This window comes from Gavia stellata, chromosome 22 (assembly GCF_030936135.1).
Source record: "Gavia stellata isolate bGavSte3 chromosome 22, bGavSte3.hap2, whole genome shotgun sequence".
Lineage (NCBI taxonomy): Eukaryota > Metazoa > Chordata > Aves > Gaviiformes > Gaviidae > Gavia > Gavia stellata.
Window position 1 is genome coordinate 2,856,520 of NC_082615.1, and position 16,171 is coordinate 2,872,690.

Genomic DNA, 16,171 nt, shown 5'->3' on the forward strand with positions numbered 1-16,171 from the left:
GTATAATTTGCGCTTGCAAGACTGGCTGGCAGAGATGGAAGTGTAAGCATTTGTCACACTCCATATGATTCTCTACAATCATAGAAGAAATTAGCCAAAAAGAATCTGATGATCTCCGATAACAAATACACCTCACAGGCTCTGTAACACTGCCTAGTAGTGGTAAAGCAGGGCGAGAATTAATATTGCAGTGAACAATTAAGCTAGATGGTGAAATGTATACCATACATTGTATAATGTAGACACGTTAAATATTGTTCGCGTGTAGAACACACAGCATTCCAAACTGCCACAAAAAGAACAGGGTTACTGGGAATACACATACTATTCATGTATTTGCTATGTGATCAAAACGCAAACTTATAAAAACACTGAGGTACAGCCTGAAAGCTTCCCATAGTAAAAGGATCAACACATTAATACGGATGCAAATCAGATGAGACTACTGATTTTCTGCAATCCTGGCCAACCCTAAAAGGGAACATTTCTGCATTTCAGAAACTGCAGATGGAAGTTACACAGTTACTCTCCTGCATTTCCCAGTCTGGTGTCAACATGAACAAGCAGCCAGGCACACACACTCGTAAATGAAAGAGTAATCAAGTATGGGTTTTCTTTTAAAAGAATTATGACTTGAGGTTGTTCGCATTATAGACACTTCCCTGGTCACAACGGAAAACAAGTTTTTCATGTCCAGAGCACATAAATTTAAGTAGTAAAATGAAATGCCACTTAAATATTTTTCTCAATACCAGATTTCTGGTTTCTGCCTTTCAGCTTTTCATTGGTTTCTCCTACAAGAAAAACATTATATGACAGACTGTGAGCCACTTGAACCCAAAACTGCAACTCAGATTTGGGGTAAGACTCATCATAAGATCAGTTCCTCAAGGGCAGTACAGAAGTCAGAGTTTTTGCTTTCTGCTTTGCTTTTTTTAAACTCTGTATTTTATTTTCATTTTACCTTTGCCCTGTTCTTTCCCAAAGCACTTCCACAAACACAACAAGAACAGAGAGCATTTTTAGGATCTCTCAAATTTTCAAAATTTTTTAATTACACTAAGACCTTTTTTTTTTTTTTTTTTTTTTTTTTTAAATTGAGTCCAGGTCCCTTCTCTGTGAGATATACTGCAATGCTGTATGGTACACACATATGCTCAAAATCATTTTATGGTCAAAACCCTGTATCAAAAGAAGTTAACTCTGCACAAGTAGCAGTGGAGCTAGGACGAGTTAACGCACCCGGCCGATACGGGGTTCAGCTCCAGCTCCGCCGAGGGATGACTGAAGTCTTACAGCAAGCGTATTCAAGCAAAATCCAGAACTTGTGTCCAGGAGATGCTTGAGGAATTATGGTGAACTAGAGACATCTCCTGGCCATGAGATGAATCAACACTGCTGAAAAATAATTAATTTCCACCACGTGAGTTTTGGGGCATCCATAAATTACAGGCACATACGCCCTCATCTGTGTGCAGCGCACTACACCCTTCATATGGCCTTCACAGCCAGTTAAATTCGAGAACACTTAACTACTTCGCACTTAAAATTTCAACATATTCATTCAACTTCATCTCAAGGTAATGAATTTCTCAGAATCAAAAAAAAAAAAATTTTTGTTACAGGACTAAAAAGCACTTGCTGTAAATCACAACATCTCACTGAACTACCTTGATGACGCTGGACCACCACTCCAGAGCAGAACCCAGACTGTCCCGCTGTGCCAAGGGCCAGCGGGCCGTACGGGCAACACCTGAAAGAGAGGAGCTGGGATTCTTCTGTATTCCAGCCCTTTGCACCTCCATTAAAACTTACATGTGTTTATCGAGGTAGGCAATCAGGCTTGATTAGACAAAAATACACACACCTTAAATACGGTTTTACACATCACGTAGCTTTCTTCATTGCTTTGGGGGATTACATACACTCATGTTTTCTAGTCTCACAACAACTGCTACCAGGTTCAGAAACCTAAACACAAGGGAAGCATTACGCTCCTGAAGATGCAAGGATCATTACAGTCCACACAGTTCAGCAGTTCAGTTAGCAAGCACACAAAATCTAGCGTCAACAACAGCTGACAAAATCACTTAAATAAAGCAAATGGAACATGAAGCTCTTTGCTTGCTAAAAAGAGCCCAAATATTTCTGCCTATTAAAAAAAAAGCCAAGGCAAGCAAATTTGAAATAATTTGCACCACTCGCTCTCTCCCTCCCCCCTAATAATCTGCCCTATTCTTGTAGGTTGGGTCATGACAACTGGTCTGCTCGTTACAATAATCTTTTTGACATGTTTGGTAACTACCTTCCCACACAACACAGCATAACTTCCTACTTCCTCTGATCTTACCATGTTTCGCTTTGCTGGTGTGAAGATTAAAGCTTATCCAATTAGCCACCCACTGCCTCCGCCAAGTTAATCACGTAAATCTTTGAAACCGTCACAGAGCAGTGGAGTGTGTGGATAGCTTTTGATTATAGGAGCAGATTTAACTAATTACGAGGCTTAGCAATGCGCCCAAGTATAAAAGATGATGGGGTTTAAAATCAGGGAGCTATGTCACTGCTTAACAAGGGAGGGCTTATCTTCCAGAAGGCATTGTTTCACTGATAATTCTTATAAAACTTCCCAAGTAACTTAGATTAGTCAACCAGCACTTACTTTAGACCAAGGCCACACATCAAGGCTTACGGCTTTAGAAGACTGATCAGCAAGACTGAATTTTAAACAAAACCTGGGTCATATGACAATTGGTTGCATGATCACTTGAACATTCCCTTAACGATACAGTTGTACAGTGGGGCTCTTTGAAGTGCCCAGGGCACCTCGGCTTGGTCTCACAGGTCAATCTCCAAGGCAATGGCAAAGAAGCAGGGGTATTCTCTCACTTACGATTTAATTGCTCACTCTGGCAGGCAGTGTGTTTTAGGAAGCTCCAAGCGAGTAAATAAAACAAGTGTAATTTTAATATAAGAAACAAAAGCTCTCTCCCCCTCCAAAAAACCCGGGAGAAGCCACTAGAGCAGAGGCACTTCCAAATCCCCTCCAGATACCTTCCCAGGTGGAGACTTCCTCACAAGAACCACTCCCGATGGGAAGCCTACAGAAGGGGCAGCATTCCCTGCAGCTGGCAGAGGACTTCCCCAGCTCCACCAGCACAAGAACCAAGAGCAGCATATCTCATGTTCAAGGCAATGCCGTGTTGCTCTTGACACCACTCACCTGCGGTTCAATTAACTGGTCCCACTGGCTTCAACAACTGGAAGCTCCCCAAGCCAGCTGCCACACGGGATGCCGGACAGCCGATTTGCAGAACACAGCTACTTCGCAGCACCTCCAGGATCACTAATCCCTACCCACAACACAGGCACGGCAGCTTTGCGCTGCAGAACAAGCGGCTCCCAACCACCTCGTGCTTGTACAGGACAGCAGGTGCCCGTGGAAAAGTAGCACAAGGCAAGCAACAAGCTGGAAGCATGTTCGAACAGTTGTACAGGCACACTTATCTTGGAATAACGCATCCGCTCAAAATGCTGGGTGTCTGGGCGGTGGGGCTGTGGCAAGGAACTACGCAGAGGAGGTACCCCTACACAGGGTAAGCATCCCCAGGGAAGGTTACCTTTATAACAACATTTCCACTCACATTTTATTTCACAGCAATCTTGCTTTCCTATGCAAACCCTCAAAATATACACCACAATAAACATTTCCATCAGAGATTAATCGTGCTATCAAATATTACTATCTTCTTTCTACACCATCCCTTACTTTCTATGCAAGATTGGACATAGCACAATGCTAAATGTATTATAAAACAGCTTATATAGTCCTCATCGAAACAGTTGCACCACTACAGCCCACTTGTGCTCCTCAGGAACGAGAGAATTATAAGAAAGGAGAATTCTTTCTAGAAAGAAGCTGCATCTTGCATAATTACATCCAGAGAAAAGGCAAAGGGACAAATCTGCTCCTGTGAGACTAGTCCCGTTCACAAAATGACGAACAACTCCATCACCTGCAACTTGCACCTCTGCACCCGAGGCCATAGACTCCCCCCTCGGTGCCATTCAGAGGGCTACTTTTGGGACAAGACGCAGCACTAAGTTCACGCCTGAACGTTTGCCCTCCGCGCGGCGGCTGAAGCCTGCCTGGTCACAAGCAACAGGAACATGAGCCTCCAAACAGGTCTCAGCTTGGCATTTGTTCTCGCTACAGACCCAGCACGCCCACGCCAGAATACCACAGTGACACTGCTGGTACAGAAACAACCTTGGGCAGGAAACTTCAGGTAGTTTTGAGCAAACTTAGGAGGCAAAACATAAAGCACAGAGCTCAGCCTTGAAAGCTGCCCTCCTACTGACATTTTTTCCTGAGGCTAATGAGCAATAAGCCTTACTAACAGGCATGCAGGCACAACCTGAAGCACAATGCCTAAAATTACGGGGTTTGACTCACTTTTTTCTGTTGTGTTTAAGTATCCTTTCTTTGCTATTCCTTATAAATGCAAGTATATACAGTTTTCCCATAACGACAGTCCTGACTTCAGCAAGGTCCTTAAGGAACCTCTGGTATGCTCTGGAAGACGAGAGATGCTAACTGTCCCTTGAACACAGACCAAACCAAGAAGACTTCACTATCTTACTGGAATCTTCCTTAAATTTGGGACGGGCACAACAACCCTCAGGTTTTAACAGGCGCCATACCTGCTGCTTGCATGAGGACGCACTCATGTCTGCACAGGCTGTAACCTACAGAGCGCTTCCAGGTGACAAGTGCTACAACGGGAGATGACCCGAGTACAGAGACACAGTTTAGTGGATGAGGAGGGTGTTGAGACAATTACGACCACATTGGCTCGTGACTACACAGCCAAAGACACATTAATCCTGGAAAATCCTGCCCCAGCCCCTAGATTTGATCTTATGACTCAATCTTACGACTCAAGCCTCAGATGTTCTCAAGCGTGGGTTTCTGGATAGACAGTTCACCTCTTCTTCCACCCTTTCCATCGATCTCCTAGACAGAAGGCTAATCACATCCTGTGTCAGAACACCATAGCTGCAACCAGGAGGGCTTCCAACAGTAACTGGTAGGGAGGAAGGAAAGCAGGAAGGAGTTTTAAAGGCATCTAAACAACTATTTTTAATCTTATTTTCCAAAGAGCATTTGCTCCTCCATAAACAACAGCCAGATTCACAAAAGCATTTAAGCACCTAATGGCTTATCGATTAAAGTCGGGCACTCGATGCCTATTTGGCATTAGGCAAAATGCCTGTTTGGATTAAGACCAAAATACCTTACATCTGACAGAAGAGTATTAAACAGAACAAAATGGTAACCCCCACCAAAGAAAAAAAGAATAGGGACTCTTCTAAAATTTATCCAGGGTAGCCATTAGTTAAGGTGCTTTTTGTCCCACAGCTATCAAAAAAGTTTTCTGTATTTTTGAGAAATTCAAGGAGAAATCAAGAAAGGCATGTTAATTTATTTATTCACTCATGATTGACATATACTTCTAACATACTGACTACCTGGTCTGACAGGAGGAGGAATATTCTTGATTCCTTTGTCTCCACAAAAAGTTTTGTCTAAACAAAAAGTTTAAAGACTCACAAAAGTTTGATATGTGATTTCCAGAAAGTCAATGTTTCTGGTTGCTTTTTCCACTTCTGCCTTTCAAACAGCGTGAAACCATGGGTTTTTCTGCCCCATTAAATTCTCAATAATAATAACCTGCACAGATCTCTTTCCAAGGAGAAAAGAGGGGAGAAGATACTGAAATTGCCTATTGAAAACCAATTAAAGAAAAATTAACTGACCCTGCTCAAGCAGAGTCACGTAAACAGCACCACCTTTCCCCTGGAAAACTCCAGTTGCATCTTAATTAAGGGTGACAACGCCGGAAGGTAAACTAATGCTATACCAAAGTAATGTAGTGTCCTGCCCTGTGTGCTGGCCCAAGTTGTCAGTTAGGATAAATACTAAGAGCATTAAGGCCACTGTACTTCACAATCAGAAATAGCTTTACAGCAGTTTTCAAAGGATGTAAAACTCACTGAATGGTGACCAAATATAAACGAAGATTAATTCTAGTAAAACCTTCACAGTTATAGGCCATGGGGACAATAAATATGTGATCAGTGGTGCAAGAAGGTTAATGAAAGGAATGACTGCTGGAAAGAAAAAGACTTCTGAAAATGTGTGCTGTCACATCAGAGATGGATTAGATACGGAAAACCAATACAAAACCAGAGAAAAGTGTCACTGCTAGAACTTAATCAAACAACATGTGCTGATTTTTCTAATGCAGTGGGAAAAGCTGACTTTCAGACTTCAGACACAATGAAGAGTGGCCTTTGCCACCTACTGAAATCTAAAGCAGGCTGTTCCAGAAGTCTGCAACAATTTTAGAGAAACACGGCGCTGTAAATAGCAGCTTAACCCCACCAGAAGCCGTGGTCTTTTGTCTCTACAAGCAGTATGGCAGGCAAGGGAGACAAGCTCCTTCCCTACTGACCTACCTGCGGGCCAGGCTCAGGCAAGAGAGAAAGGTTTGACTTACTGGCACAAGATTCAGGCCCTGGCTACGTCTCTGCCCGCACCACTGAAAACAAGACCTACAAGGGAGAATATGGAAGGGGTGTGAATTCACCAGGCAGAGAATAGTTGGCATAGTTTTACCCATTTTTAATTAAAGAAGTTAAAAGAGAACTATAAAACTTCAAGCCTTGCAACACTAGCAAATAAATACTGTCTCTGATGTTATCTTGTGCTGGAAAATACCGGTTTCCCTGATCATTTCTAACGGAGCTTGAAATTATCATGGGATTTTTATATTTTCCTCCTGTCTGCCTCGACACCTTCACGCCAGGGCAGCTCTAGGTTGAATCCTCGCCCTCTGCCTGCTCCACAGCAGTAACGTGCCAAGGCTGCCCTGCCACAGCAGGGACGGCCACACTTCAGAAGGTCAGGTCAGTTTATGGACTGCTCAGAGCATGCGACACACAAGAGCCTTCTCACATCGTCAGTCCCCACAGACATTCTGCTTGCTTGCTATTCTACACGTTTCAGTTGACTCGGCGATAGAGGTAAAAGCCAGCACCAAGGCATCAACCAGATTTGCACTGCACTCTGGAGAACGCCTAGCCTAGAACAATTAACAGATTCGATCAAAGTCTACAGTTTTACCGTCCGCAGCAGGTGTTGCATTGACAACCTCTGGTTACGCAAAGACAAGCCACACAGTGAAACACGTGCTTTGGCTGTACCAAACACCACACCAGGGAACAAAAGCAAGCAGAACCCAACCTCTACACCATGTTACTGAACAGACCCTCACGAAACATGACCACGCACCCAAATACAGAAAACTATCAGTTAATACCTGTTCCAAGATACACAAAGTAAACAAGCTAGGAAAAAAAAAAAATCTTATTTTCAACAATTACGGTAGGACACAAGGCTCACATCGGTACCCAATTTTTTACTATACAATAGCTTCAAAACTGTCTCTGCCTTTTTCAAGAGCACAGCACTGAAGAGGGACTGGTTCTCAAAGAACATCAGCAAAAAGGCTCACGTATTTCTTCAAACGTATGAGGAGTTAAGAGCATATGAAGTTTTGTTCTGTTCTAAGACTGAGGGCTGACGTATTGCAAAAAGGTGAGAAACTTTCTCAGGGGGGCTCTAACACTCTTCTTCCCACAAGTAACTTTACATGTGCATGTATTAAATGCATCGCTGTGTATCTGGTACAGAAAAGGTCCAATGAATACAGTGCATTAGAAAATGCCTGCCACTTAGAAGCACAAGCTAAAAATTTTTAAAAATAGGTACTTCTATCGCATGTCCATATTGGAGAAGTACAGTTGCACTTTTCAGAGGCAGATCTCACTACCCCACGGGTCAGCAGAGGTGGGGAAGCTCTGCTCAGCCACATCGTACGACCCAGACCACACATGCAGCACTGTGCAGGGCTTACAGGGCAGAGCACAGCGCCCTGCGTGACCCGCAGCCAGCCTAAGGAGTCTGCGCATGCTGCATTAAAACTTCCCACACATCAACAAAATAGGTGCCTGGGCTCAACGGCTGTGATTCATATAAAACTTCTGAGAATGTATATTCACTTTTTTAAAAATATGAGGCTTTACAACTAAGTTTTACCAATTACAGTCTACACTCAAAACTAGTTTCAGTGACCATGGAAATATAGCAAGCTCTGCAAACTCAGAGACTGCAGCTCCACTTCTCTTCTGTGCCATTTTGCAGGACAGAAGATTATCTGAATCTACAAAAGAAAAATTAGAAAGGGCAAATGCAGTTACCTGCGCTGAAATTCAGCCAAAATGGTAACCCTCACACAGAGCTGTATTTAGTGACCTGCACGGGGTCAGGAGACAGGTCAGACTCTCTGATAGCGAGGCTTTTCTTTTTTTTGCATGACTGTTGGCTCAAGGCTAATAGAGATCAAAGCATATCACTCAGTGAATCACGAGGATGCTTCTGAAGTTGTCCCTCAACACATGCCACTTCAATTCTGACGTACCACAGACCCAATCCTGTGCTGTGGCGGCAGATCTACTACCCATTTGCTTGCAGAGGAAGGAGGAAATGGCAGCTTCATTTGCTGCTGTAGCCTGGCTACCAGCTTAGGAACAAGACTCATTTATTGCTATCCCTTTTCTCCTCCAGCAATTGATTCATTGGGCAGTTCAAACACATTGAAAGAAAAAGGAGTCTCAAAGAAAAATCAACTTTTACAACACAGATGAAGAGGCAGAAGAGACAGAGCCTTGTTAGCAGAGCCTTTAGACCATCTGTAGCACATGTAGAGCTCCAGGCTGAACCCAGGATACTCTCTCTCCACCAGTGGGGATGTCACTGAAAACACAGGGGGAAAGAGGAGGAACAAAGAGAAAAGGGAGGGTGCGTTATGCTATTTGAATTGGGAAAGGAAAGAAGAGTAACAAATCCACAAGAATCTCTCAATCCTGCTGCTCAGCAAGCAGTTTTAACTCGTTATTTTAGTGAGACGTAAAAGCTTCTGGATATAGAGTAGCTGCAAGGAGCTCCTCAGCAAGACACATGCATGCTCATAGCAGAAACTGAAGCTACCAAAAAGTCTGAAGTACAGCCAAGGGGAGCAAATACTTGCAAGTGGAATTCCATAGGCAAAAGCTGGTGCTGACCTAACTGGAAATGGGTAAAATTCAAAAGGCCATTAACAAAGCACCAGAAACAACCCATCCTTCCTTATCCCACTGCACATTGAGTTTGCAGGATTACAATATCCACAGTAAAAGACGTCTTTTTATATAATTATGTACCAAGTCTATGCCTAACATGGTTTGTATGTTATGGACACAGCACCTGTGTGACTCCCACCAAACCCAGCTTATGTACTACTAATAATTTATTAACTCAGGCAAGAGGTCTGAATGTCACACTTCAAGTAAAGGCTCTGCCTTTCTTCCCGCTCAAACAGAGACCACCGGGGATGGATTCTTTCTAAGAACCTGCAGGAGATGACAAATTAACTCCTTCCACTAGAAGGGGGTTACACGAGAACCGCATGAGGAGAGCACAACTTGAAGGCTGTTAACCGTAATTATTTTTCCCAACTGTGAAGGACACACCAAAATGGAAATTAAAATGTATTCCATTTGAAGGCCCCTGCTGACTGCTGCACAATATGATCACGGGGGCTGTCTGAGGCATAAGCCTCAGCCTGACAGTTTTCTTTCCAACAATTCACGTAGACCTTGTATGGTGGCACCCATCAGTCCAACTCAGTGACTGACTCTACTAGATCACTTAGTCAGCTATTACCTCTTCCAAGCAACTCCCCATTCCCTCATCCTCCTCAGCTTTATAGACATATATGATACTGTCACTAAAAAAAAGCACACGATTTCTAAGCAAATGAAACTGCAGTTTGCTACATGTAGAGGTAAATTAGTTCAGTGGATGCATTTAACGTTACCTTCAGACATACTCAAAGCACAAATCACATTGTTCATTTGAGGTGACAATGCCATACCTTATCACATCTGGTTCTGTGCCTTCATTCTTGTAAGATGCCTGAAGTTGTTTCTGTCGTGTGAGAAGGTCATCCACCAAATTCTGCCTCCTGTCTCCCTCCAGCTGCGTGCTGATGATACTTGGTTAAGGACCAAACTTCAAAACACTGAAAAACTTTGATTTTATTATATAAAATAATACCTGTTACACATTCTTAAAATAAATCAGACCTCCTGATCAAAATTAACTAGAGTAACTACTTTAAGTCAAGAAAAGGCTGTAACATCTAAGAGAAGGCTAGGTCACGTGTTTCTGAATGAAATCTGCTGTTATTCTAAATGTGTTTGTTAAGTTTACACATCTCAAAGAAAGTTTCATACAGTGACCACAGAGTGATCTTCAGGTCATCATCTCAAAGCAGTAAGAGAACTAGATGGCTATTTACTGCCAGATTAGCATAAGTATTAAGAATAGCATTTCCCCCTCCAAAATCCAACGTAATTCTTCTTTCATTGATTACTAAGAAGCCTTTTGCAGTTGATCTCTTCCATAACATTGACAATGTATAGCAGTACTGCACAGGTTAGGCCCAGGGAAGGATGAGTCTTCTTAAAAGAGGTCCAGCTTATACTGTTACGATATAAATGGGGCAGGCCCAAAGAGAATAGAGCTTCTGAAATCAGTAGGATACTTCACATCTTATTTCAGTGGAGGCTCATAACACAGACCAGGTGAGTAGCTCCCAGCCAAGTGACCAGCGAAAAACCAAAAATTTACTTTGAGCATCTGTTTCCATTTGCAATTCATCAGCAGAACACCCCGATAGCCACTGATGCAGCAGAAAAACAATTCATGCAGTATCTCTGGAAGACAAGATGCCCTGAAGTGCTGCGGCTTCGACAGGGGATATGTGTTTGCTTTTTTAAATTAATCTTAGTGACATTTTGAAGGACTACTAGCTCTCTCCCAAGTTCAGTAGATTATACAATAGCTGAACCGATTTGTGTACGTTTTCTGCCACTGCCAGAGCATTCACCTGCTCTCAAGCACTCACTGGACAGGAAAGTTTTACCCCTGGCCACCAGCACAGCACTCAGGGGGCCCGTGCTTAGAAGGGATTTCTGCTATAGTAAGCTTGAAATTAAACATTCATTCATTAAATCAGATTGCTGCTGGGTATCTTCAGGAAGACGGACGTAGTACTTTGGCTCCTTAAGCCTGACTATCCCAGCATATGGAAAGAGAAGCAAATCCAAGCCAGGCCACAGGGTAATGCTCCTGGAAGAAAACCTGTGATTTCTTTCCAAGGCATATTTTAAAGTGTTTTGACATCATTCTGAAGATGCAGTTCCATTGCTCCGTAAGTCAGTCCAAGTCAGGGCTGCCACATCCCTGCCCACACCCTGAACACGGCTTCATCCTTCCTTTTTGCAAGCACCGGCACTCCTGCACCAGCAACTGAGCCAAGAGAAAAGAATAGATGAGCCAATTTTCTGCTAGTCGAGTGATCTCAGCTCACAAACCAGCCGCTCAATCAGCAGTGTCGGCACAGTGGACAGGCAAGACAATGGCAGCTCTGAGATTATTCAGACCATCTTGCTAAGCTTCTAACACAAACGGAACCAAAGCCAGCCTCATGCCCACCATACCAGAGATGCCCAGGCTCCCAACTCTTCCTGCACTACAGCTGCTATGAAAATATTAAACAGCAGCACGGACGAAGTTCTGGTGACAAAGTCTTCTAAAAATGGAACAAGGGAAAAACCCTGACTGCGTGGCAGACCAATTATAGCATATTTTTCCACTCTCTCCCACAATACAGAGAGGTCAGTGAGTTGATGTTTATACAGATACATTTGGCGTGTTGATACAGCGCGAAGCAGTAAGTCCTTCAGCTGATCGATCTTCTCTCTGAGATTCTGCAGCGACGATCTGATAATCACATTGAGCTGAAGGGAAAGAAAGATATTTTTTATTCAGTCTAAGTTATATTTCATAAAATTTAATACTACTACATGCAGGTGAAAAGATATTTAACTTCAGCTACACTGGTGTGAAGGACTCTGTTCTAAACCAAGAAAGCCGGCTTCAGAGCTACAAAGGGAATGATACAGTTAACCAGTCTGGACTGCTTACAAAATAATGAGACAAATAGTACTAGTTTTGCAAACACAATTCTAATGCATTAGTGCTGTTTAATATGGAGAGCTTTCTTTCAAGTCTTTATAAACACATTCTTTTATATGGGCAAAATATTTCAGCACATTTTAATATTTTCCAGTTAGTTTTCCAGTTCTTTCCTCTGATCTTTAACACAAATACAGGCGCCAGCTTCTTCTGCCACCAGGTTTCTTTCACAGCTCCCAGGATTAAAGGGAAGGTTGCTACAGGTTCAGTAGCACTGAACTCCTCCAGAGTTTAAGCTAAAGATCCCAAAGAAATTCAGATTTCCTCCATTTCCCTTCTCAGCAGTACCTATGACTCCCGATCCTCTCTCACAACTGACCTGCCCAAGATTCAGATGTGTCTGTTCTTACTAAAAATGTAGTTAAGTCGTTCACATTCTTCCCTGCTCCAAGCAAGCCCGAGGTTTGCGGGAATCCTCCTCTCACCCCACCCGTTCCCAAGTCAGACTGACATTATCCTCTGGGTTTTTCCTCCTTAAATGTAATTTTTCATTCCAGTTTTGTAGAACATACTAGGGAAAAACATTGTAACTGCAATTAACTGTAAGAGTCATCCTCATCAAGACTTTATGTGCTTCTTGTTTACAAGATATTAGCCCCGCTGTGGGTTATAATGGTTAGCAACCTCAGATGCTCTGTGTGATGAGCTAGTAACAGAGGAGTATTTGCTGTGACTCTCATTCCTGCCTTCTCGAAGACACAGAGGCAGCAGCCAGACAGCAAAGTCTCACTGAACGGTCGCCGTGCTGCAAGGATCCTCTCTAGAGCTGAACCGCACTCGGTACCTGCACAGGGATGGAGCAGGAGTTCCCAAAAAATCACCTGATAGCATCAGAAGTTTAAACCTCTGATTTAGCGAGACTTGTCCTCAAACACTACCAAATACAACGAGAGAAAGCAGATGCAGCCACACAGAGGCAGCCTTGAGAGTACACAGCCGAGCAGGGGGCTGTAAAATCCACCTTCAGACCCAAAGCCACTGAATACTACGGCAACGTTTCCAAAGCCAGGATGGGGTATAAATGCTTCTAGGGAAGTTCAAGCCACTGCATAACCTCTAGCTCTGCAATTAGGTAATAAAAGGTCTTTTCATTTCACATATACATTTCCTGCACTCACGTCCAGGTGAAGAATGCTGCATTTAATCAGCCCAGAACAGCAAAGTAATGTAAAGGTATACACGTCCAAGAAAGTCACCTAACATACACACACCCTCTGCTACTCTGGCCAGAAGCTGCGGTGCTATAACAAAAGATTTCACTTCTATTAAAGAAAGAAAAAAAAGAAAGCAATGGAAGTTTTAAGACCAGCTCAATAGAGCAGACTTCACAGACGGTAAGTGCTGGCATAAAATCTCTCCCTACAGGTTTGAGGTTTTTTTCCATTTTAAATTTTATGCTCTATTTTTTGCTCAGCAATAAGCAGTAAGTTTTTTTTAGCCACACTAATGGCAAAACACTATAAAAATAAAAACTTGTTTGCATTCTCCCTACCAGGGAAATATTGTACAAAGACTTTTTCTCCGTTAAAACATTCAGGAGTCATAGAATATATGACTGCTCAGCTGTGGATTTCTCAACATGCATTTCTGTTATGAAAACAATCCTCACATTGTTGGAAACTTGTTTATAGTAGAATCAAACACTGCCAAATATTCATCTTTAACTGTTAATGGATTAAAGGGAAGCTGCGCTTGGAAAACACAGGGCATGGAACAAATGATTTTATGAAGAAATAAGTCAACCATGCAATGTTTCCATAAAACACAACCCAGGAGAAAGGCTTCAACCAACACTAATACAACGTTTTGTTGGGGTTTTTTGGAACGCGTCACAGATTGCAGTGATGCAAATAGAGAACTTTGTCCTCTATAAACACAGATGGATTAAGCAGCAACCTTTTTATTAGTCTGCTATTCTTGAGTATACGTGTACGATTTCTAATACTTCATCATCTGGAAAGCAGGGAGTTTAATCACCACCTCTAAACACTCCTCTCAATTCTCCAGCTAGAGAAAGTATTTCTCAAATCCCACTTATTTGGGCCTTCAAAACCTCTTTTCAATTCATGCCAAATTTGAGTCATTCATTAAAAAGCACTGATTACTGCACAAAGCCTACAGTTTTCTTCAACATTTCTTCAAAGGAAACGTTTCAAAAATGACATTTTATTTTAAAAAGCTATCAGCAAAGAGACTGGAGAAGAAGATTCAGTGATCATGCATCACATTACAACCCTGCTATAAAGAGGGGCAGAGTCTACAAAATAAATCATTCAGTGTTTTTTAATTATGCAAATTATTACAAAAGACTAACTCAAGGGCTTGCACGCCTTTCCATCTTAACGCAGTCAAGGGAGAAGTTAACGGCAGGATCCCTCGGGTGTGTGATCAAGCAGGCGCCTACGCTTCTTGAAGGAAAGGACGAGGCTTTTAGTGCTAAAGAAAGCAGCCCTCTGAGAACCTTTTTATTTTTTTAAACAGGAAGTGTGAAAAGGTGGCGAATATAATATTCCTGGGTAAGCTCTAACTTCTCATTCATATTTAACTCTGGTCTTATATCTTGTTAGAAATGTAGCTAAAAAAGGCTGCAAAATTCATATTTCACCTGATCTACAGCCACTACAGAAAGGAAGCAAGCCAGCCTTGCGGGGAAAAAATATCAGTTCAATATTTACACAGAAAGGCATACACAGAAGCTGAGGAGCATCCCAACATCTCTTTGATTCATAGTCTCTGAAAACAGTTCTGTTCCTGGCAGCGACCGCCCTGAGCACTCAGCAGCACGTGCTCAACGCTCCCAGGGCTTCTCCTTTTCTCCTTCTGTAAAACCAGCACTATTGCATGCATAAAAGATCCGTTACCGTTAAATCCAAGATTATTTTTGTGACGCTGAAAAGCTACCATTAATTTAGAAATTGTATTCTTGTTTTCTTCACGGAAATCTCAAAGAACATACTACTTTTATTACACTCCTACCATTAAACATAACTTTGACTCGGCAGATGCCCAGCTGGCAGCACGGATGACCTGACACCGCCTGGTCCCTGGAGTGAGGCAGGCGGTGGGGCGTCACCCCCTTCCCTGCCGTGACACTTGCCTAACGCACCCTCCCAGGCGGCATCCACGTCCCTCCGCAGCCAGAGTGGCAGGAAATTCAGGACTCGCAGCTTCCCAGAGACATCTGACTCCTGCAAATTTAATGCTTAACCAGTAGAGAGTTAAAAGCAAACTCCAGCTAAAAACACCCACGTTCACAGACCCCAGAGCTGTTGGTAGAGGAGTACCTTGGCCGAACTCTCGCCGTTCCTTTGGTACCGGTTACGCTCCTGGATTTTCTCAGCGATCTCCTGGGCGATCTGGCAAGTGGCATCGTACAGCGAGAGCCTGCGAAGGGGAGGCGGCAGCTGAGCCCCCCGCCACGGCCCCCCGCCCGGCGCCTTCAACCCCCCAGCCTTTATTACCGCCCTTTGGCCTCGCTTTGCCCAGAAACCGCGTGCGATTTATCGCAGCGGGCGAAAAAGCCAGCGGCACGTAAATAACTGCTTTTTAGATTTACCTAAAAGTAGCTTTTTGGGGGGGAAAAAAGGGCCCTGTAGGGAAAGGTACCCCCCCGCCAAACGGCCCGGAGCGAGGCCTGGCGGCGCGCAGCCCGAGGCTCTGTGGCGCAGCCCCCGCCCTGGCCCCGCCGCTCGCAGCCGCCCGCTGACGGGTCTCCCGCGGCCGCCAACGAGCGCCGCTCTCCCGGCACAGCGGCACCGGCCCCATGGTAGCGGCGGGCCTGCACGCTACTGGGCCCAGGGAGGCTCGGGCCCAGCTCGCAGCGCCCGCGGGCGGCCGAGCACTCCTAGGGCGGGCCCGGGAGCCCCGGAGTAGGGAGTGGGAGGGCGGAAGAAGCGCGCCCAGCCCGGGGTACCCGCGCCCGGAGCCGCCCCGGCCCGGCGCTCACCAGGGGTCCGGAGCCAT

At 43.9% G+C, this 16,171-nt stretch overlaps 1 protein-coding gene across 1 annotated transcript in view; it reads right to left on the bottom strand.

Moving 5' to 3' along the window:
• STX8 (syntaxin 8) overlaps positions 1 to 16,171 on the bottom strand; it is a 109,631-nt gene extending 93,460 nt beyond the window's left edge. Inside the window, exons 1-4 of the mRNA XM_059828247.1 lie at positions 16,155 to 16,171; positions 15,493 to 15,592; positions 11,876 to 11,970; positions 10,041 to 10,151 (exon numbers count right to left, since the gene is read on the bottom strand). Coding sequence (XP_059684230.1) covers positions 10,041 to 10,151; positions 11,876 to 11,970; positions 15,493 to 15,592; positions 16,155 to 16,171 — 323 coding nt within the window. The remainder of the gene's footprint in view (positions 1 to 10,040; positions 10,152 to 11,875; positions 11,971 to 15,492; positions 15,593 to 16,154) is intronic.